Source organism: Setaria viridis, chromosome 9, assembly GCF_005286985.2.
Source record: "Setaria viridis chromosome 9, Setaria_viridis_v4.0, whole genome shotgun sequence".
NCBI classification, from domain to species: Eukaryota; Viridiplantae; Streptophyta; class Magnoliopsida; order Poales; family Poaceae; genus Setaria; species Setaria viridis.
Window position 1 is genome coordinate 20,313,193 of NC_048271.2, and position 21,773 is coordinate 20,334,965.

The 21,773-nt window shown below is 43.3% G+C and overlaps 3 protein-coding genes across 5 annotated transcripts; 1 reads left to right on the top strand and 2 right to left on the bottom strand.

The window, feature by feature from the left end:
- Positions 1-11,634: 11,634 nt before the first annotated feature.
- LOC117838001 (exocyst complex component SEC15A) lies at positions 11,635-15,489 on the top strand. Its single transcript, XM_034717860.2, has 3 exons — positions 11,635-11,793; positions 11,904-11,993; positions 12,902-15,489. The coding sequence occupies exon 3, from the start codon at positions 12,909-12,911 to the stop codon at positions 15,276-15,278; it is 2,370 nt and encodes a 789-aa protein (XP_034573751.1). The 5' UTR covers positions 11,635-11,793; positions 11,904-11,993; positions 12,902-12,908; the 3' UTR covers positions 15,279-15,489.
- An 81-nt stretch (positions 15,490-15,570) lies between these two features.
- Positions 15,571-17,986, bottom strand: LOC117838004 (GABA transporter 1). The gene is made up of 5 exons (XM_034717865.2): positions 17,023-17,986; positions 16,549-16,836; positions 16,332-16,462; positions 16,044-16,259; positions 15,571-15,974 (listed from the first exon to the last, which is right to left on the bottom strand). The coding sequence occupies exons 1-5, from the start codon at positions 17,330-17,332 to the stop codon at positions 15,591-15,593; spliced, it is 1,329 nt and encodes a 442-aa protein (XP_034573756.1). The 5' UTR covers positions 17,333-17,986; the 3' UTR covers positions 15,571-15,590.
- Positions 17,987-18,047: 61 nt separating this feature from the next.
- On the bottom strand, positions 18,048-21,690 carry LOC117838002 (probable myosin-binding protein 5). 3 transcript variants are annotated; one of them, XM_034717862.2, is made up of 3 exons: positions 21,066-21,690; positions 20,203-20,895; positions 18,048-20,106 (listed from the first exon to the last, which is right to left on the bottom strand). In XM_034717862.2, exons 2-3 carry the CDS (start codon positions 20,798-20,800, stop codon positions 18,788-18,790), a joined length of 1,917 nt encoding a protein of 638 aa, XP_034573753.1. In that variant the 5' UTR covers positions 20,801-20,895; positions 21,066-21,690; the 3' UTR covers positions 18,048-18,787. The 3 variants fall into 3 exon arrangements, with proteins under 3 accessions (XP_034573753.1, XP_034573752.1, XP_034573754.1); XM_034717861.2 differs by having other exon boundaries at positions 20,203-20,986; XM_034717863.2 differs by having other exon boundaries at positions 18,048-18,449; positions 18,745-20,106; positions 20,203-21,690.
- Between the last annotated feature and the right edge of the window lie 83 nt (positions 21,691-21,773).

Genomic DNA, 21,773 nt, shown 5'->3' on the forward strand with positions numbered 1-21,773 from the left:
CTTCACGGCCACCACCCATGAACTGAGCCAGCTTGTGAGGGCAAACGCCGAAGAGGTGGCCAACCACCAGGCCGTGGTGCCAAGGCCACTAGCCATAGAGGATGACACCGACAAGGGGGAGTTAAGCACGGGCGAGGCAGGCAACGCCCACTAAGATGCAAACGGTGTAAACCATGCACACCGAGGAGACAGCTTGCTACCATCTAAGGCAGATTGGGTTACCTCTCGAGGCACGCGCGGCTGGCTAGCTGTTCGTGATGAATCTGTGTAATCTACACCCACCCGGTTACGCATGAGCCATGTGGTGTGGTAAATCCGCCTAGATTTCACGGCTTGCTGCCATCTAACTAAGGCAGATTGGGTTACCAGATCCAATTCAGTCTGCAAGCCCAAAGCAAGTATTCGGCCAACAAAGAAGTTGTTCCTTTCAGCTAGCCTGACGGAAACCGATGGGGTGAGCATAATTAACCGATGATCGAAAACCGAACCGAAGTACCCTGACAGAAACCGAAATAGCCGCACCGAAAAAGTCGGCCACCAATTCGGTCTTTAAGTTCCTAGTCACGACTTTCTTCGGCACCACGCTCGACGCTCGGCAGCCCATGCAGTGATTCCTCTTTTCTCCCTTGGGCAAAAGGATGCCACAGCCACATGCTCCCTGTCCTTTCCTTTGACTATGCCTTTTGATACTCGTAATCTATATCCAGGCTAACTAAAATTGATCCTGCTTCGATGTGCATACTATGCTGTGTGAATGAAGACCAGGACCATCTCCTGCTACGATGCTCGCGCGTCAGGTGTCTCTAGACCAATGGGTGGCCCTATGTTGTGCCGTACCTTGACTTGTTGTGCATCCTCTAGGGGTTACATGACCTTCTACAAGTGGAGGACTGCCGCGTCTGCTCGTCGATCATCACCGCCTTGATGTGGAACACAACTAGAAGGTCCGAGATGACCTAGTCTTTTAACAACTCTGTCGTGCCTATGAGAACCACATCTATCCTGTTGTGGAGTAAGTACCTTCATAACATTGTAAACTAGTGGCACTCTCTGTACCCTACTCTTAAAAACCTATAGTATGCAGTGCACCCACAACTTGACATATATCAATACAGATTATGCAGGCCGGCTCCTTGCCGGCCGTAGCCCCATCAATAATAATAATAATAATAATAATAATAATAATAATAATAATAATAATAATAATAATAATAATAACTCGATGCCAATATCTGAATGGAATAGACCCAAATCGATTTAATCTAGACTCCTTAAGAAAGAATTGATAGTTCTGACGAAGAAGAGAGCGGTGGGAGCTGTAGGCTGGGCGGCGGTTAGTCGCTTTGTCCTCTGAAGGCAGTCAAGCTCACCCTGCCATGCATCCATCCTCGATGAGTTCGAAGCCATGCTGAACCGGATGCTGCCTGTGTATGCACTCTGGTAGTTCTGTCAAGTCTGATAACCGTACCGAAATAATCGAAACTTACGACGCACAGTTCATTGGTTCGGCATCCACCAACTTTGACGGCTTGATTTGGAAAATATGGGCCCCTAGAAGCTGCAAAACCTTCTCCTAGCTCGCAATCCAAAATCGCCTTTGGACTGCTAACAGACTTCAGAAAAGGGGATGGCCAAATCAAGCTACCTGCCCACTATGTCGGAGATCACAAGAATCGGCGCTACACCTCTTCACCGAATGCCGGGTTACAACAAGAATCTGGGCCATGGTGGCGGACTGGTCAGCAATCCACCCGAGGGCTTGGCAACAGGCCGATACGCTGCACCATTGGTGGTCGATGAGAGCGGGAGCAAATTCCAGCTCTAAGAGAGGCATGCGAACTTTGATTATGCTAGTTGCATGGACAATCTGGAGGGAAAGGAATATGAGAATATTTAAGAGCAAGGAGTCTTCTGTCAACATGATTTTCAAGACGATCAAAGACGAGGCCACCGTGTGGATTATGGCGGGAGCGAAACATCTCTCTGCTCTACTGGTGCGATGCTGATTGCGACTGAGTTCATAGTGTTGTTTTATTTTTCTGACTCAATTTTGCCTCATTTCATTTTTGTCCATTGTATTTATCCAATTGGATTCCTTCTTTTTAATATAATCGGCAGCTCTTCTGCTAGATTCGTTTCAAAAAAAGAAATAATCAAAACCGAATCGCTTGGTCTTCAAAATTTCTAAGAACTAATGGGTGGTAACCGATATTCCGAAAAAACCAAGAGACCGAACCGATTTCTCTATTTGACCAATTGCCCACCACTCAGTTGACTGTTAGACCAGAGAAGTAAATCATGGCCACATGGGTAATGGCCGTTGGCCGATGACCTCAGACCATGCGTAAACCGATTAAAAAAGATGCGCGTAACCTATCAGACTGGCCCCGTGGTTGCCTTCATCAGTTCTTCGTTTCGGTGCTCGTTGGGGCTTTTTCTCGTTATTTTCTCATGGTCAATGTCAGCGGGTGTGCAGACCGAAGACACTACCGGAAACCTCAAATTTACCGAGTGTTTTAGTTTGCCAAGTGTTTTTTTCGGACACTCGGCAAACAAGCTCTTTGCCGAGTGCTGAGCCAAAAACACTCGGCAAAATAAAAACATTCAGCAAACAAGGGGTTTGCCGAGTGTCAAAAAAAAACACTCGGCAAACAAGGGTGTTTGCAAAGTGTTTTTTTGGCACTTGGCAAAAAAATAATTTTTTCCCTTCCGACCTTGAATTTTTTCTACTCCATGTTAAAATTTTGTATATTTTTGTATTTGTTTGCTATATTTAATTAATTAATTGCATTTCAAGCAATTTTTTGAATAAAGTTAATTTTGAACTACTAGTGATTCAAATAATAAAATAAAATGGATAGAAAAATGATATTCATGTTATTTAGCCCTGTTTGAGGTCTTACCCATGAAATGAAAAGAAATTTCGTACATCTTGTTCAGGAAACACGACCATGAACGTGTGGTCGAATGGTTTTTAAATTCTAAAAAAAGCAAACGAAGTCTGAAAATTATGAGATTTGTCATGATGTGATGGTATCATACGTGGAGGTTGTGGTAAAAAATGGAGAAGATTTTGCATATTTTTTCACGTACGATGTTTACAAATCGAAGCATCTCAGAAGAAGAATCGTAACGTTGAGAAGGATTTGATAAGAGTTGGAGTCAAAGTGACGGTCGAATTGTGGTTTGACTACAAAACTTTTTATATAGCCAATAGAGAACATATATTGGGCCATGTGAAATTTTGGTAATTTTTTGGAACCGTTTGATAATTTTAATGTATTAATTTTAATGTATTAAGTGTAATTATAGAATTTTAATTGATATAAATTGAATTTGAGCTATATCCTTATATGAACATTTTAGACAGTGACCATATACCATGACCTTTTTATTACCCTGTTAGAGGAAATTATAAATATAATGCTTTATTAACTAACTGATAATTGAGTCATGTAAACTTTATTTATCCTTAAATTTCTTAATTTGGTGATCTTCTGCTCAGAAAGAAGATTTGTTGCAACTCAACACAACCGCCAAAGATGATCGTTACCTCAGTTACAAACAAGGCATGAAATCCATAAGGAACTCTGTTAGGAAGCTCGACCACAGAGATGTCTGAATAACAAACGGGAACCGTTTGTCAAGTTTGTTTGTTTTATACAGATATAAAAGCCCCAAGTTCAATTCTCTGTGAAAACACACGCAACTATGCATAGATAATCAGACCGTTAAGTGGAGCGTTCGTGTGAACCGGTATTAATATGTAAACATCAAAAGGTATGCAGGTTCCGATGCACAAGGATGCTGCGGTGTTTCATTTGCTACAAAGAAATGCATCATAGTTGTAGCACAAGTAGGAGAACAAAGTGCTCATCTACTGATCAAACACTTTGGGCTCCCGCGTAAAATAAATTTCAATAGCAGGCTTAGGGAAAACCTCAATGTAAAAAAAATTAATATGAAGACAATTGTAATAATTACCTTTGCTTCTCGCTGCTCAGTGTCACTTGAATATAAAATGAGGCTCTATATTTAGAAAATATAGGTAATGGAAATGTATTTTGATTTGATTATAGAACGCACCATGATTGGGTGCTTGCTATCCTGATCGACGGAACAGTAATATAAGAAAGTGTAGGGAGAAAATTTGATAAGTTGCATCGTAATTGGAAGGAGGATTACTTGAGGGAATAAAACAAGATTGTTTTGAGAAGATGAAGCGGCGACCGTCGGACAACCTGACGAAGGAAAGAGAAAAGTCGCAGGAAATACCTTGAGAAGGAAAGAGATAGCGGTTGGAGTTTATGCGTGAAGAAAAAGAAGAGCAAGAGAGAAGCAAGCAAGCAATACCTTGAGATTTTGTGGGCATGTTAAAAGAAAGGAAAGATTAAAAAATCAACTCCCTGCATGCATGCGCGAGATTTTGTGGACATGTTAAAAGAAAGGAAAGATTAAAAAATCAACTGCTTGCATGCATGCGGGAGATTTTGTGGGCATGTTGAAAGAAAGGAAAGATTAAAAAATCAGCTCCTTGCATGCATGCGCCAGATTGGGCCCTAACTTTGGGGCGGCCATGAGCAGTCACTCCATTTGCTAGGTCTGGGGAGGAAATTGGAAAAAGAATTGTACTCTATCATGAGTTCCTTCCCTTCCTTTTTCTATCAGCCGCCATAACAAACTCGTTGCCGCCATCGCACACGCACACGCCCGAAACAAACCCATTGCTTGCCCCGCGCCGCTGTTGCTCGCCCTGCGCCTTCGCTGACCTCCTCGCTGGGTAATTGTTGATCATCGGTAAGGACGCATGCAATTCTCCTGAAGCTTTCTCATCGCCTACTCCCTGACCTCGTTACTAGACCGACGCCGATCTGTTGTGAAGCTGAACGCTCGGTCGCGAACTGCACCGGAAGGTTGGAGGGTGTCGTGCGAGCGGCGGCGTTGCAGCTCAAGTGTGAGTTCTCGTTACCTTCTATTAATCATGTTCACGTAGATTAGATCATGATTAGGTCTAATTAGACATGATTATACCAAGAGGTTGTTGGATATGGCATGTGTTATGTTAATTAATCTGTTAATCATGTTCATTATGATTAGATCATAATTATGCCTAATCAGACGTGATTATACCCAAGAAGGTTCTCGGATATGGCATATGTTATGTTAACTAATCAAGAATAGTGTAGGTTAGGCCCTAATAGCTTCGGGTCAATCACCCTATCCTAATTAAGTTGAAATTACCCACTGTTTTTTAGGCAACAAAAATTATCCATTGTTAGTTCCATAATTAGCCATTGTTAGTACCAATTCCTTGCAATTAGCACCTATGCTTCGATGGGATAGGAGTAAGAGAGAGGAGTGTCTAGGAGTAGGCAGTAGCAGCTAGCATCTTTTTAATTGGAGGAGCATTAGATTCAGTCGTATTGTAAGTCAGATTGGAAGTATATAGTCATAAAACATGTACATAAATGATATACATATAACAAGGGTACATAATGATAAATATTTTTTATTGTAACTATGGAACAGTACACCGAAGTGATAAGCTCCTATATCATTATTCCTTCATCTCTCCTAACAGTGATAAGCTCCTATATCATTATTCCTTCATCTCTACTAACGAATAAGACTCACTGCAGTACAAATGTTCGACTTGCAGTTATCCAGCTATGGGTTCCTACTACATGTCACCTACTCCCTGACCTCGCTACTAGACCGACACCGATCTGTTGTGAAGCTGAATGCTCGGTCGCGAACTGCACCGGAAGGTTGGAGGGTGCTGTGCAAGCGGCGGCGTTGCAGCTCAAGGGTGAGTTCTCGTTACCTTCTGTTAATCATGTTCATATAGATTAGATCATGATTAGGCCTAATTACACATGATTATACCAAGAGGTTCTCCGATATGGCATGTGTTATGTTAATTAATCTGTTAATCATGTTCGTTATGATTAGATCATAATTAGGCCTAATCAGACGTGATTATACCCAAGAAGGTTCTCGTATATGGCATATGTTATGTTAACTAATCAAGAATAGTGTAGGTTAGGCCCTAATAGCTTCGGGTTAATCACCCTATCCTAATTAAGTTGAAATTACCCACTGTTTTTTAGGCAATGAAAATTATCCATTGTTAGTTCCATAATTAGCCATTGTTAGTACCAATCCTTGCAATTAGCACCTATGCTTCGATGGGATAAGAGTAAGAGAGAGGAGTGTCTAGGAGTAGGCAGTAGCAGCTAGCATCTTTTTAATTGGAGGAGCATTAGATTCAGTCGTATTGTAAGTCAGATTGGAAGTATATACTCATAAAACATGTACATAAATGATATACATATAACAAGGGTACATAATGATAAATGTTTTTTTATTGTAACCATGGAACAGTACACCGAAGTGATAAGCTCCTATATCATTATTCCTTCATCTCTCCTAACGAATAAGACTCACTGCAGTACAAATGTTCAACTTGCAGTTATCCAGCTATGGGTTCCTCCTACATGTCGCCTACTCCGTGACCTCGCTACTAAACCGACGCGATCTGTTGTGAAGCTGAACGCTCGGTCGCGAACTGCACCGGAAGGTTGGAGGGTGCCGTGCGAGCGGCGGCGTTGCAGCTCAAGTGTGAGTTCTCGTTACCCTCTGTTAAACATGTTCATGTAGATTAGATCATGATTAGACCTAATAAGACATGATTTTACCCAAGAGGTTGTCCGATATGGCATGTGTTATGTTAATTGCTCTGTTAATCATGTATGATTAGATCATAATTAGGCCTAATTAGATAATTAGGCCTAATTAGATATGATGTAGTGAGGAATTAAGATTGAGCGGTAACTTGATTTAGCAGGCCATGATGTAGTGGGGAATTTTGTTTTTTGAAATAATCTTCTTGTAAAATGCGAAGAGAAAGGCAGTTGTAGTTCTAATATAATTAGAACTTACTGTAATCGTATTTCTTTCAGAAAAATAATTTATTGTGGGGAATTGTCTCCTTGAAACGGTTGCTTTGCTTATAACTCCTTTTTTAGCAAACTCCTTTTTGCATTGTCAATCTGTATTAGCAGTCAACAAGCGCAAGTCATTGTATGATCCTGGTGAACTTTAAACCACTACATTCAGTATCCATCCATGTCAGACGGTTCCGAGGTAAGCTACCCACAAGCTTAACGCTCACTGAATCATATTGCAGAACCGGTACTAAGTTAATGAGTTTATGTGTTACCTCCTTTTTCCATCAATAGTCATCCTTGGAGCAGCCATCCATGGAGCTGACGCCCACTGGTAACAATGGTGGCTATAGTATGGATATATTGCTGGAACTAGAGGAAACTACTTCCAAGACGGATTACTTGGATGCCAATAAATACCAAGAGGGTTTGACACCTAACAAACTCAAAGATGTTGATATGTCACAGTAGGTGTTGATCACTAACAAAACCAACGTGTCAGAAGATGCTTTCAAGATTCCGGAAGGTAGTTTATGTTTCATTCATATATCAGGTTGCTCATTTGATATATTTTCACAACATTTATCATGTGCAATGATCTTTATCCTCAAATTTTATGATTATTTCAGGTTACGAATGTACTGTCAATGATCATGCCTTCTTTGAAACTGCTAAAAAGATCTCAGCTGAACCAGGTAGGGAAGAGCTTGTGCTCATCGATGATGTCCTGGTGAATAGGAATCACATGGAGTGCTTATTTTGTCGAAACGCATACCTGTATGATGAGGTAATAACCCCGAGTACAAATTTATGGGAACAAAAATCTTTTTTTATATTGAGAAATTATTCATGGTTGATTTTTTGCAGGTCATAAATGCGTATATCCACCTATTACGGACTCAAGATAATATGATAAATAGGGCAGGTGGTACGTGCTACCTAGAAAATACAAGTATGACCGTGTTAATGAAGGGGGATGGTGAAGAAAAACGGAACATGGAGGACATGGAGGATCACTATCCCTCCCGTGGGCATTCACAGGTTCCACGGTTGGCTGAAAGGGTATTATCGTACATGCAACACGATATGGTAACTACTATTTTCAACATTACGATATATACTTCAATTATCCAATATACGTTCCTTGACTGACATTACATTTTTAATACTTGATAGTTGTTCTTACTAATAAATATAAAAGATACACACTGGTATCTTGCTGTAGTGAATGCGCGAAGGCGTAAGATACATGTGTTAGATTCTTATGGAACATTGTTTGGGCGCAGAGACCTCGAAAATACTGTAAGTTTTTGCCATCTCAGATATTTCTATTTTTTTTTTGCAAACTGCACATACTAATTAACCAGTACATGTACAAATAGTTGAAGGGGTTGTGGATGCAGATGGAATACACATTGCAATGCACTGGCCTTAAAGATCACGCTTGGCCGGACGTCAATGTTGACACCTGGGATGTTGTGGAGATCATGGTTGACAGAATACAGTTTGATGGGTATGTATGATATTGCACACTGATTTAAAATACCAATTCTACAATCTCATATGTATATATCTTACTTTTTTCTATATAATAATGATTCTGTAGTGTCTCATGTGGGTTATTCATGGTTGCCTTTATCAAGTGTTGGACTGGGGATCATCTGTACGCTACCGTGGATCAGGTACTTTATGTATAACTTTAACACAAGTAATTAGTGAATATTTTTTACTAGCATATTTTCTAAATAAACTGTATTACTACTAATGTACAGGAGAGTATGGTAAAATTTAGGACTAGAATGGCAGCTACATTACTATCAACTATATTTAATGAATGGTTAGGTAAACCATTACTACGCAATGAGGATGAAAACATCGGAAGCCCGAGTGACTTTGCAGAAATAATAGAACCTAACGAGTTTCAGTAGATCAAACAAAAGAGGAAATCCACAAACAAACAGCCATGAAAATGCACTTAAACTAAAGAAAATCAATACAGAGATAGACTCAGATAAGCAAGATGTTCTTCTATACTACAAGGACTGGCCCTTGAAGAGAGATGAGTTAGCTGAGATTTTTTGTGATTATATTTTGACAATCAAGGATCCTGCAGAATTGGAGTAAGCTCAGTACTTCATCACTTTCGTTTACCACTAATAGTATTGCAATTTATTATGATTTCTTATGCATTGTTCTTATATATTGATTTGCAGTATGGTTTGGGTAAGAAGTGATTTACCCTATAAGAGTGTGTATAAACTCGGTGATCTCAAGGTGTTGTTGAAACGAGGTTCGCCCATGCCCGAACCATTTTTCAACTTAGGTGTCCGATTTCTTGCATACCGAGAGGCTAAAGGGGTGATAAGGTACAACAACAAGGTTGCAAAGCATCACGTGGATCTTCGATTCTGTGTAAGTTAGCTTGTTTATAATTACAATCATAACCGTGGAATATACTGCATTCATTGTCTATTTATATTTATTAATTATACATAAAATTGATAAGTGATACGGAACATGGCTATATATCATTTTGCTTCAGAAAATGTTGGAGTTAACACGTCATGAAAAATATCGTAAACATCACAGTGGTAAAGAGTTGGGTGATGTGATTGGTGGATGGAAAATAGTAAAATATGACATACTAGGTTACAGATATGTAAGTTCTTTTCATGCCATTATTTGTTCATTATATATTCTTTGTGGTCCTAATACTGAGTGCTTTGCAGTTTCTCTTGCCATGGAAGCATGTCAATACCTACCTGCTTTATGTACTCGACATTAAGCGGAAGAAACTTATTGTGATTAACACTAAACCCATTCCAAAATATGCTACGGATATGCCATATAAACATTATGCGATATAGATTGTAGGATTTCGCCTAAAATTTATGAACGCATTTAGACAGCTTAAACCTGATTCATGGGAGGATATTCACAAATGGGAATTTGAACGCGCGAAAGGGATTGTGGAAGACACTGATGGGTAAGATCAGCTCTGACACACCGACATTTTAGAGTGTCAATATCCTTTATTTTTTAAAAGATATGTTCGTATATTTATATAGCTGACGATTCATCATACCACAGATTTTCAGATGGATGGTTTATTCTACAGTACATGGCATGGTGGGATAGTTCTCGAAAAGTGCACATCGAAAAAGTGAGTAAATATGCTTTGTTGTACGTTCCTCTGTAATTTTACAATATACGATAAATCCCATCACACGAGAGCTTAACTTGAAGTAAGCACTTATCTTACTTACAGGATGCTATAATAATGCGGCACAACTTCTTCATCGATCTTCTAGCGCACGAAGCGAATGCCTGGAGGACAAGACTACCAGGCATTGTAAAACATTTCCTTTGGCGCATCACAGTCAAAGAAATAGGATAGATGGGGGGCATTTGGATTACCTGTATTCGTACTTGTTCTACATGATTATTGTCCTGCTGAATCCAATCTTGGATAATATACTTATTTCATATTTATACATATTATATATTTTTATTATCCCGTTGAATCCAATGTTTTGCAATATAAAAATTTTGTTGCCCATAGTAACGCACGGGCACGATCCTAGTTCACCGTAAAAAAAAAACAAAAGCCTCGTGTTGGCGTGCATAGTGTGTATTTGCACCGACATCAAGCGACAATTTGTCAATAACCCCCGCATCCTAGCCATACAACTTTATTTTCCGGACAAGTTTTCTCCTCGACAACTTTCTATCTTTGGAAACCATTTCCAAGCTTTCACCAAACTTTTCTTTAAAACATTCACCTGTCAATTCAAGAAAATTTTTTAGAAAATATTTTTGAAAAACATCTCTAGGAAATATTTCTGGAAATGCTTATGAAGGAATTCATTAAACCTAGCGGCTGCTCGCTCTTTGATCAGTGATTCACCGGCTACTAGATCGATGAAGAATCTCTCAAAAATCCGCTTTTTGATCAGTGATTCACCAGCCACTACATTCTTGGATCCCACCTTATTCTCAAACCTGGTGGCTCGCTTGATTGGCAGTCCTGTAAGCTCATCTTGCATACAAATTTTGGGGTACCAAGGCCTGCATCCACAAGAACATTTCTTCCCTTAAGCGTAAGCGTAAAACAGAAGATTGTGAGGCGTTTCCACTACATAATAAGAAACTCGAATTAGATCTTGGAAATGCTAGACTCCAATAGATGCTCATCATAAGCTTTTTTTTCCTCCTATTCCTATTGATCAGAAGTATCCAGCAGCGTCACGCCAGAGTGACTTCCGAAACGCTACGGACGGGACGAAATCCGGCAGCCAGTTGCTGGCTCTGAATAACCAGTTCAATAAAACGTACTTTCCTAGGAAGGTTAAAAAGGTTATCATGAAAACTTGCTCAAATAATATTGTCCGAAAACCTATTTATTTGGTAAGGGAAAAATAGGAATAGGCAAAATAAGGGATACACGGAAAAGCACCACCAGACTCTGTTCGTTTCAGCTTATCAGGTACCAAACAATATTTTTCTCTTACAACAAATTAATCATTTCAGTTTTTCTGACTCCTAAGTCTGGCTCGAACAATTGTCTGGCCACCACCGTTTACGCCGGCCTCGGCCGGCAACGTTGGAGGCACCGCCGCGCAGCCTGGAGCGAGCCCCAGTCGTTTTTGTTTTCTCCAACGGAAACACGCGCAAACCGCCGCACTAGACTAGGCGAAAACCAAACATCATTTGGAACCCGGAAGCCGCTAAAATCCATTCCAAAACCGCTCGCTACAGACGACAGACACATCCAAAACCCCTCTAATCTCTCTCTCTCTCCGCCGTCCGCCGACCTCGCCTCTCCGCCGCCGGCGACCGACCCCAGGTACGGGCCGTCGCTCCCCATCCTCTATTCGGGTTCCTCCGCCATTCCCCCTCGTATCTCTAGCTTCGCCCCTCTGTCTCTCTCTCATAGCACTCCGTGCCTGCTCACAGGACGCCGCCGCCGGCCGCCAATCGCGCTCTCGCGGCGCGGGGAATCTGCCAGTCCTCCCCCCGATCCCGGGCTGCACTCCGTCGGGTCAGGTGAGTGGTTTCCCCCTGATCCTTATCGCCCTCCTCGGCCTCTCTCCTGCAGCCGTGCTTCAGCTGCGCCGGCGCGTTTCGTTTTGTTTGGGCGCCCCCCGCGACGGATTTTCCACCGGAGGTCACGCGGAGATGTGCGTTCTCCTGCGCTGCGAGTGCTCGCGTCCGGATGCGGTGGCCGGCGGTGTGTGGGTGCCGGTCCTGGGTCTCAGGCGGCGGAGGAACACCACGGCTGAATCTTCCTCCGCCCCCGCCGTCCAGGGCGGTGTCCCAAATGGAAATTTGGGGAATCTCTAGTGTCAGATTGTTTCCCTTTCCAAGGGGAGGCTACTACTAGTAGTGGCTTGCTCTGATCTCACCGCTTTGCTCTGCTTGCGGTGAGATTTGGTTCCGTGATTCCGTATGTGCCGCACTTTGCGCCTAGCCTAGTGCTGATTGGGTTGCAGGTACTTTGATATTTTCAAAGAGCAAATTTAAACAAAGATACCATCAACAGGTCCTTCATAAAAATGGATGTGCTTCTTTGGCAGTTAGGTGCGCCGCATGTATGTTATGTAGATTTACAGGGACTTAGTGTGACATTTGGCAGAGAAAGGATAATATCCCTAACATGTAACACAAACCGAATCCAGGATTTTGGATTCTCCCTAACGCTGCTTGTGCATGTGACATTTGGCAGCAAAAGGATAATATTCCCTAACATGTAAAGCAAACCGAATCCAGGATTTCGGTTCTCCCTACTGCTGCTTGTGTGTGTGACATTTGGCAGTGAAAGGATAATATTCCCTAACATGTAACGCAAACGTAAACGGGGATTTTGAATTCTCCCTACATCATTGGCAACATCTAAAGCCAATGTTCTCAAAAGTTGACACATGCCTTTCTTTTTTTTTTTTTTTTTTTTGCAGTTGAGCCATGACTGCTCAGACAAAGAAGAGGGGTGCTGCGGAAAATGGGGATGGTGGTATTGGTTTGGGCCTTGCAGCCTTCATCGCGAACAATGAGGATTTGGGTCCCATTGTGCGGCATGCTTTTGAATCCGGGAAGCCTGAAGCTCTCTTGCACAGCCTCAGGAACATCGTGAAGATGAAGGAGGTTGAGATTGAAGAGATTTGTAGACTTCACTATGAGGAATTCATACTTGCTGTCGACGAACTCCGTGGTGTGCTGGTTGATGCTGATGAGCTTAAGGGAACATTGTCTGATGAGAACCTGCGACTGCAAGAGGTTGCTAGTGCCTTGCTGCTGAAGCTTGACAAGCTTCTTGAGTTGTATTCAGTAAATAGGAGTGTTGGGGAGGCCCTAGCGACATTGAAGATCTGTCTTCAAGTCACTAGTCTGTGCAAGATATGCAACAGGGACATTGCAGAAGCCAAGTTACATTCTGCATTGAAAACTTTGGAGTTGATTGAGAAGGAATACATGCAAAATATTCCTCTGAAACTTCTGAAAAAGGTTATTCAGAAACAAATTCCTATTGTAAAGCTGTACATCGAGAAGAAAGTTTGTGGTGAGTTCAATGAGTGGCTTGTATACATCAGAAGGATAGGAAAGGAGATTGGGCATGCTGCAATAGGCCAGGTCAACCTGGCTCGTCAGAAAGATGAGGGGATGTGTGCCCGACAGAGGGAAGCAGAGGAATGTAGCCGTGTTGGGTTCAATGAGCATGCTTACATCTTGGATGTGGAGAACATGGATGAGGAAGCAATGCTAGAATTTGATCTTGCACCAGTGTACAGAGCATACCATATCCACATTGGCCTTGGTCTTGGGGAAAAGTTTCGAGAATATTACTTTAACAATAGGCTCATGCAACTCAATTCGGACTTGCAGATTTCTACATCGCAGCCCTTTGTTGAGTCCCATCAACCTTTCCTTGCTCAGATAGCTGGTTTTTTCATTATTGAGGACCGTGTCCTTCGAACTGCAGATGGGCTTCTATCTGAGAGTCAGGTGGAGACAATGTGGGAAACAGCTATATCTAAGGTCACATCGATCTTAGAGCAACAGTTATCTCTCATGGATACTGCCAACCACCTCCTCAATGTCAAAGGTTATATCAGTCTTTTGGGTACCACCATGAAGAAATATGGATACCAAGCTACATCGTTGGTTGAAATTCTTGGCAAAAATAGGGACAAGTATCTTGAGCTGCTTATCTCTGATTGCCGTAAGCAGATAAAGAATGTCTTGTCTAAAGACTCATATGAGCAGATGGTTATAAAGAAGGAAAATGAATATGACATGAATGTTGCAGCACTTCAACTTGAACCCATTGATGTAGTACCAGATTTGCCATATGTGGCTCCGTTTTCCTCTTCTGTTCCCACTGCTTGCCGTATTGTGCGTGCTTTCATCGAGGACTTGGTCAGATACTTGTCATATGGTAGCAGCATGAACTTCTATGATGTGGTGAAGAGTTACTTAGACAAGTTCTTAATTGAGGTATTAAATGAGGGTTTTCTGAACCTTATACATGGTGGCTCCCTGGAATTTCAACAAATGGTGCAGATTGCAGGAAATATTGCAGTTTTTGAGCGGTCCTGTGATATGTTCCTTTGCCATGCTGCTCAACTTTGTGGTGTTCCTAGGCGTATTCTTGAGAAGCCCCATTCTGGTTTGACTGCTAAAGCTGTGCTCAAAGCCACCCAGAATGCAGCATACAATGGATTAATTACTTTGGTCAATTCCAAGGTTGATGAGTTTATGTTGCAGTTGACTAGCATCAATTGGACTGTGGAGGAAGCTCCAGAACACGCAAATGACTACATGAATGAAGTCGTTATCTATCTTCATGAGGTGGTATCTTCTGGGCAGCAGATTGTACCAAGGGATGCCCTGTACAAGGTTGTCTCCGGTGCACTAAGCCACATTGCAGACTCTATAATAACAGTACTTCTTAGTGACAGAGTCAAAAGGTTCAATGCAAATGCCGCAGCTGGTATTGACATTGACCTGAAAATGTTGGAGGGCTTTGCAGATGACACATATCACAGCACTGGGTTGTCAGAACTGAGAAAAGAAACAAGTTTCAAAGATTGCCTAGTGGAAATAAGGCAGCTGATCAATCTTCTTCTCAGCAACCAGCCTGAGAGCTTCATGAACCCTGTAACCAGGGAGAAGAATTATGGATCCTTGGACCACAAGAAGGTGGCAATCATTTGTGACAAGTTCAAGGATGCGCCAGACAGCTTGTTTGGTAGCCTTTCAAGCCGAGCCACGGTGCAGAGCGCCCGGAAGAAGTCCTTGGATGTGCTGAAGAGAAGGTTAAAGGATTTTAGCTGAGAGTATCCGTGCTGCATCGTTAAATAAGCTAGTACCCCCTTAGGAGAGAACTAGTTCAATCTGTCCTAGCCATTTCAAATTCCTTTCATCTTTTTCTTTTTAATTTCCTTTTTGATCTACTTTGTTTGCATCCGTTTTGGAGCTAATGTAGCAGTAATGGTTTGTATAGATCAAATATCCGCTATACTTATGAGCAGTGCACTTGTTGCGATGTTCTCTCTTCATGTTATGCCCTCCGGTTAAAGTAATGCTCATGGGGGGCTACAGCACATGAATTGATGCAAAAGGCTACTTGATGCTGCAAAACTGTCATCACATATCATGGAAGAACTTGTAGGTCTTGACATCAATTGCGATCGATCTGACCGCGCCGATGCATGCAAGTGCTCCTATGATGGAGAACAAGATGGCGACAGCAGAGCTGAGCGCCTTCACAGCATACCGCAATCCTAGGTTATCAGGCAGCTTACTAGTCTTCATAAGTGCCAATGTTGGCAGCACAAAGTCCAGAGGGGTGAACCCAACTGCTCCACAGATTGATACAAAGTCCCCAAAGAATGGCATTGCTGCGGAGACGAGGGTGATCGCTGCCATGTATGCAGAAGTGTACATCAGCCGCCACAGGCAGGATCTGCAGCTCCTGTTCTTCGCCCGAACCCGCTCTTCAAAGTGCGCAAACGTTGGCCTGCAGTATATCTTGGCGCAGAAGTACAGTTACTTGATGGCTGTGGCACCAAATTGTAGATGGAAGTAGCAGGTGTTTACCTGAAAGCAACCTGCAATCTGAATGACTGCAAAAAGGTTTGCCATTACAATTGCCCATCTTGGAGCAGTCAGGGAGGACAGGATGTAGGACTGGACTTGAGAACCGAATGCCCAGTAGCCACTGAATGCCAGGGTCCAGTAGGACACGACGATGATCGTGTACGCAGCCGAGACACCTCTGTACATGTTTGCCCTCACCGGTTCACGCACAGTGCTCTGAAAGTTTTTGAGAATGAGAGGGTACTTTTACTACCTACACATGAATCTCAATGAACATCAGATGTGCACCTGAATTTCTGGCAGCATGGCATCACCAAAGGAGAATGCTATCGTGCCCAACGCGTTGAAAGCTCTGAAGATCTTGGTAGCAGTGGTTCCTTGAAGACTGTAACTGACTTCCTTTCTGTCGATCCGATACCCTGCACAGCAGAGATCGCTGTTCAATCTTCCGTATACGGTAATTTCAGACATTCTCGTAGACTGAAAAATGCGCTGAAATAATTACCATCATGAACTGTGACACCAATGGTTGTCGCTGCAAATCCAACGGTGCTGGCAGTGCAGATAGCATTGACCCACCGTAAAGAATGGATGTCAGGGAGCTGGGAGAGGAGCAGCTCGAATGCGCCGAAGAGAAGGATGAACTGCTGCAGGGTCATTGCGCGGTCGTCGGCGGCGTAGTAGTGCTTGTACACAGCCTTGAGGCTGCTGCCGGCTGCGATCTGGATTGCAATGTTGTTGCCCACTGATGCCACCTGCTGGAAGGAGGACACATACCAGTAGCCCCATGGACCTTCAACAACATCACAGCTTTAGCTTTTCAGTTGCAGTTTCTTTTTTTCTGACCGAAAAGGAATTAGCTGATGAGAAATCAAACTACAGCAATCAGGAATGCTCTTTCAGAAAGTTTTTGCTGTGGAGTATTGTCAGTTAGTACAAATTAAAGCACTGCTTAATGGGGGTGAAAAATGTCGCTGACCGAAGATGCTCTTTGCGAGGAGCCGGTAGCTGGTGTGCTTCTCTCCATTCCACTGCCACAGCGAGGCCACAGCCAAGCTTGAGCACCATGTAACCAGTGTCCCGATAACCAAGCTGCAAACACCAAGAGGCCAGCCAAGGGAGGCAACGGCGAAGGGCAAGGGGGCGTAGGCCGCCGGCGTGGCGATCGTCGTGGCGACGTGGAACGCCGCGTGGCGCCACGTGCCTCTCCCTCCCCGCTCCACGCCGGCCTCACCGCCCGCCCCCTGATCCTCCGGTGCGCCGCCACCACCTCTCGACGGTGACGACATGTGTGAGGGTGAGGCTGCTTCTACTCCTCACCTACCTTGAGACAAGCACGTCATGCACCAGAGACGTGTGGCGTCTCAGGCTGGTTTGGTGGTGGTGACACTGATACTGAGCTACTGAAGGGAGGCAAAAGATCTCTTTCATGTCGTCCTTGGAAAGAAAAGCAGGAGGAAAATGGAGCACATATTTGTCTTATCTTAAGTTGACTACAGAGCACACTCTCATATGGGAGAACTGGGGAACTTTGACACGGCCTGTAACTCTGTGCCATTAATATCTCCACGACGTGTGGGACCAGATGTCAGCCTCACATGATCACGATAAGTCAACAGCGTCAATCACATTTAACCCGAGGAAGCTGCAAAGTCCAAAAGAGTGAAGATGACGATCTGCTAGATGACTGGATGAGACAGAGTACGAAAACAAACTCCGGAAAAGATTTGAAATATTCAAAATCATAAGCTTTCCTATTAGATTTGGAATCCGGAATGGTAGCAGGATCAATTTCAGAAAGTTTTTACGAAAGAGTCAGGTCATAAGTTTTGTTTCAGAACAGGACATTAATAGTGGTAGATTATGCATGAGCACTTGGACAAGTTCAATGCAGAGATAAATCTGCACGTGAAAAACAAAACATAGATAAATCGACTGAATCTACTTGAAAGCAAGTTCGTCGCAGGAATTAAACCACCGAAGTAGTTGGATGGGCATGATACCTTGCATTCCGGAATAAGGGGATACTCATTGATTTTACACGAGGTGCATGTATCATGTACAATTTAACTCCTCTTGTCAAGAACCATCAAGGTTTGTTACATTTACTGTTACAGACTTGCTCCTAATCTCAACAACCACCATGTCACATACAAGAGATGTTTTATCTGTTTCAGTAATCTGCAACAATGGGCCAGCTAGGTCGATTGAAAACTCAAGTGCAAGACATGGAAAATTGTGGTCAGGTATGCCTTTCTCTCCCACATTGAGTCAGATCCCAAGTGAAGAACATTGGTGCTCCTGCAATGGCATCCATCTCCAAGTATCTACAATTTCAGATGGATGGCATTACGGGCACTTACTGGAAGCACCATCGTTAGCTTGTATATCTCTGCATGAGAAGATCTGCAAAAAGTATTGGATATAAACTGGGGTTCGGTTTCTTTCTCAGTTGACTGGAAGATCTATGGATAAGATCAGTGGTCCCCATTTGCCAAATTAGAGTCTCGTACACACTATTTTGGATATTTAGGAACTGTAAACACTAGTATCCACCACAAAACAAAATTTTAGAGTTTGCGCATGGTAGCTAATGAAGGTTCCAGGTTCTCATCGTATATGCAATGCTGTAAAATGTCTTCATTATTCAGAGCATGTTCAAAAGTCACCTCCTTGCTATTAAATGATGAACACTTCTTACCTCATGACCAAATAGTGTGAACTCGAGGCAAAACCTTTTTTCGTCAAGTCACAACTCTTCGCAACTCTGCTAAATGGCTGGTTATCTCCTGTACACACTGCAGTCCATCACTGCCACATTGGACGGAACTCAATACCTGCTTGAGAAACTCCTGATCAGCTTCAAGTGCCCTCAGTCTTGTGCTCAACAGTGAAATTTCATTCTTAAGACTTGCTACACCACTCATCTTGTCATTTTGTGAAGGAGAACATGAAAATTTATCCTTGTTGTCGTCAAACATTTCATGTCCTTCACGTTGCTGAGCTGAAGTTGATTCACGACTGATGTGTTCCTGACCATCAGCTCTTGTATGGTCTTCGAACAGTATGTCCTCTTGACTAATTTTGGCATTATCAGAAGCAAGTCTGTTTGTGGAAATGCCGAGATCTTCCTCCAATCTGCTCAAGGATTCCAAAATGTGTGCCTTTTCATCTTCGAAATGCGACATGGTGCTCCTCACAAAATCCATGCCATTCATGACTTCAAATGCCAGACTTCTGTCATCTATTGTGTTGTTCATTGTATTAGTAGCATCGAATCTCGCATCATTGAATGGCTCGCTCTCTAGGAGCTTCAGGCAGTTTCTTAGTTCAGCATCCATGTCAAGTAATTCTTTCTCCCTCTCTGTAAGCAAATCATGTAGATTCTGTATTGCTTCGTGGTCATGGTCAGCCTGCTCTTCCATCATCCTTAGGTACTGCAGTGCTTCCATCTGCATTGCAGCCTTTTCCTCCTGCAACCTATTGATCATGGCCATCGTCTGGCTAGCCGCAACCGCTGAAGCACTCCTTTCTTCCTCAAGCTCTTTGTAAAGAGCAGCCATTGACTTCTTGTTGAGCTCGAGCTGCTTCTTTACATTCTCAAGAGAGCATTCCCCTTCAGCATCGTCGGTGAGGCTCCCATCTGAAGGTTCGAGCACGGAATAATTCCTCTCAAGAGATGGTTTCTTGCTCGTAGTATTGCTTTCTTCATTCTCAACGTTGATACTGGGGCTAGGAGTCCCTTCACTCGAACAACTGTCAAGGCCCCTTGCAGAAGAAATCTGAGAAAGGAGTGCCTTCACTTCTTGCTGAGTTGTTGAATTGCTATCCCTGGCAGAGATGATTTCTGATGGCCGAGGAGATGTCAAGTTGACCCTAGCAACGTACGCACTTTTTACACTGCCGTTGCGGTCGACAGCAATGCGTGTCGGTGCAGCAGATCTATAGGTCGCTGGCTTTGCTGTCCCACCATTCGCAGAAGAGCCAGTGTCCTTTCTAGACTGTCCATCTGAACCTGGTGAACCATCTGATTCATGAAGTTCCTCAATACCCACCACAAAAGCTACATCAAGAAATGAGAGTATAATTAGTTAGAATCTCTAAATATTCAGTTATAGTAATAACACAAGAGTACAATAGTTTAGATAGCTACACATACTCTTTTCTTTTGGATGATCTGCAGGGGCATGTTCAGGTACTACCCTGGATGTTATGGAAACCATGTTGTCACTTGCATAAACTTGACTCCTCGGGTTAATGTCCTCTGAACCGCATACAGTATCCCAAGACTCCACAGCATTGGCAGTTTCAGAATGCTTCTGCGCATTGCGAGTATTCTTGAATAGCTCCGAACAGCAAGAACACAACCTTCTTGACCTCGATCTGGAGCTAGAGTTAACCTCCTCGCTGGCACCTACCGCTGTGCATGCAAGGAGGCATGTTTTGCAGAGACCATCAGAGCGTGCAAGCTGTTCATGGCTCTTGCAGTAAGCCAGAGATGAGACCTCCAAGCCATGCGCGAAGCAAACTAAATCCGCAGAGAACCATGCCTTGCCATGGAGGGCATGGTCAAGCCTTGTGCAGAAGATGCATGGCGCCTTGAGCCCGCAGATGCGCGCCAGCCTTGTCGCTGCATGTGATGCCAAAGCCGCCACGTATAGCAGTATGATTACACAAAGCTCGCCACAAGCGTAGGACAGCATGGGGCAGAACCGGTGCCAGAAGTCCTGTGATCCTGAGCCGGTTTTCACAGCCATTTCTGATCAAAGTTTCACATACAGGTGGCAGTGCTTCCTCAATGAATCACGCAGCACAGAAAATACTGGAACTTTGTCACGCCAATGCCTCAACTCTGCCCAAGAAACTTTGATCTGTATAAGGAGCTTCCTTGGGAAGGAAGAACGGATGCGAATTCGTGTGTCGCCAATGCAGCAACCACACCTCTTGTAGAATTTCCAATGTATCAATGGTTGATTGCACAGGGAAAAGTGGAACTTGGATTTGGGGGGAATCGAATCCTACCTGCGGCGCCGATGCTTCAACCAGTGGGAGAACCTCGCCGGAGAATCGAATCCACCAAAAAGGCCAGGAAATGCGTGGGAAATCGGCGAGAAGATTGGGGGAAATCCGTATAAAAAAAATGGTGGTTTCTTGGCAGGAAAGAGGAGGGCGCTCCCCTGTCTCCCTCTCCCTCTCCCTCTCCACGCGGGAACGAAGAGAGGAGAGAGAAACGAGGAGCCGAATGCGTCTGCCTTGCAGCAGGGGGGCTCCAAACGCGGCGTTTTCCCTCTCCAACGCGCCCCCGCATGCCTAACAGCGCCCGGCGAGAAGTTTCAGCGCGTCCCCTCGTTTTGGGATGCTGCATCCCAGCACCTGCTTGTTATATTGGTGTCGTTTTACATGCCACCTGCTTGTAATTTTATCCTGGCTTTTGACCTAAAAAAACAATTTTTTCTCCCTACCTTCGCTTCGAATAACATTGCAATCTTGACCTTTGTGCTATCATACAACTTTCATGAATTTTGTTTATATTCAAAAGGTTTTACATTATTTCTCATGCTTGCTATAGAAAAGAAAAATATATCCATCTCTAGACTAGATCCCTTCCACAGACCACAGGTTTTCTAAACATTGGTAGTGGGTGCCTTCTTGTGCAGCACCTAGTAATCCCAGGCATTCTAGTAGTAGCAATCAAAATTCATACCTAAGTAGCAAATGACACTAGAGCAG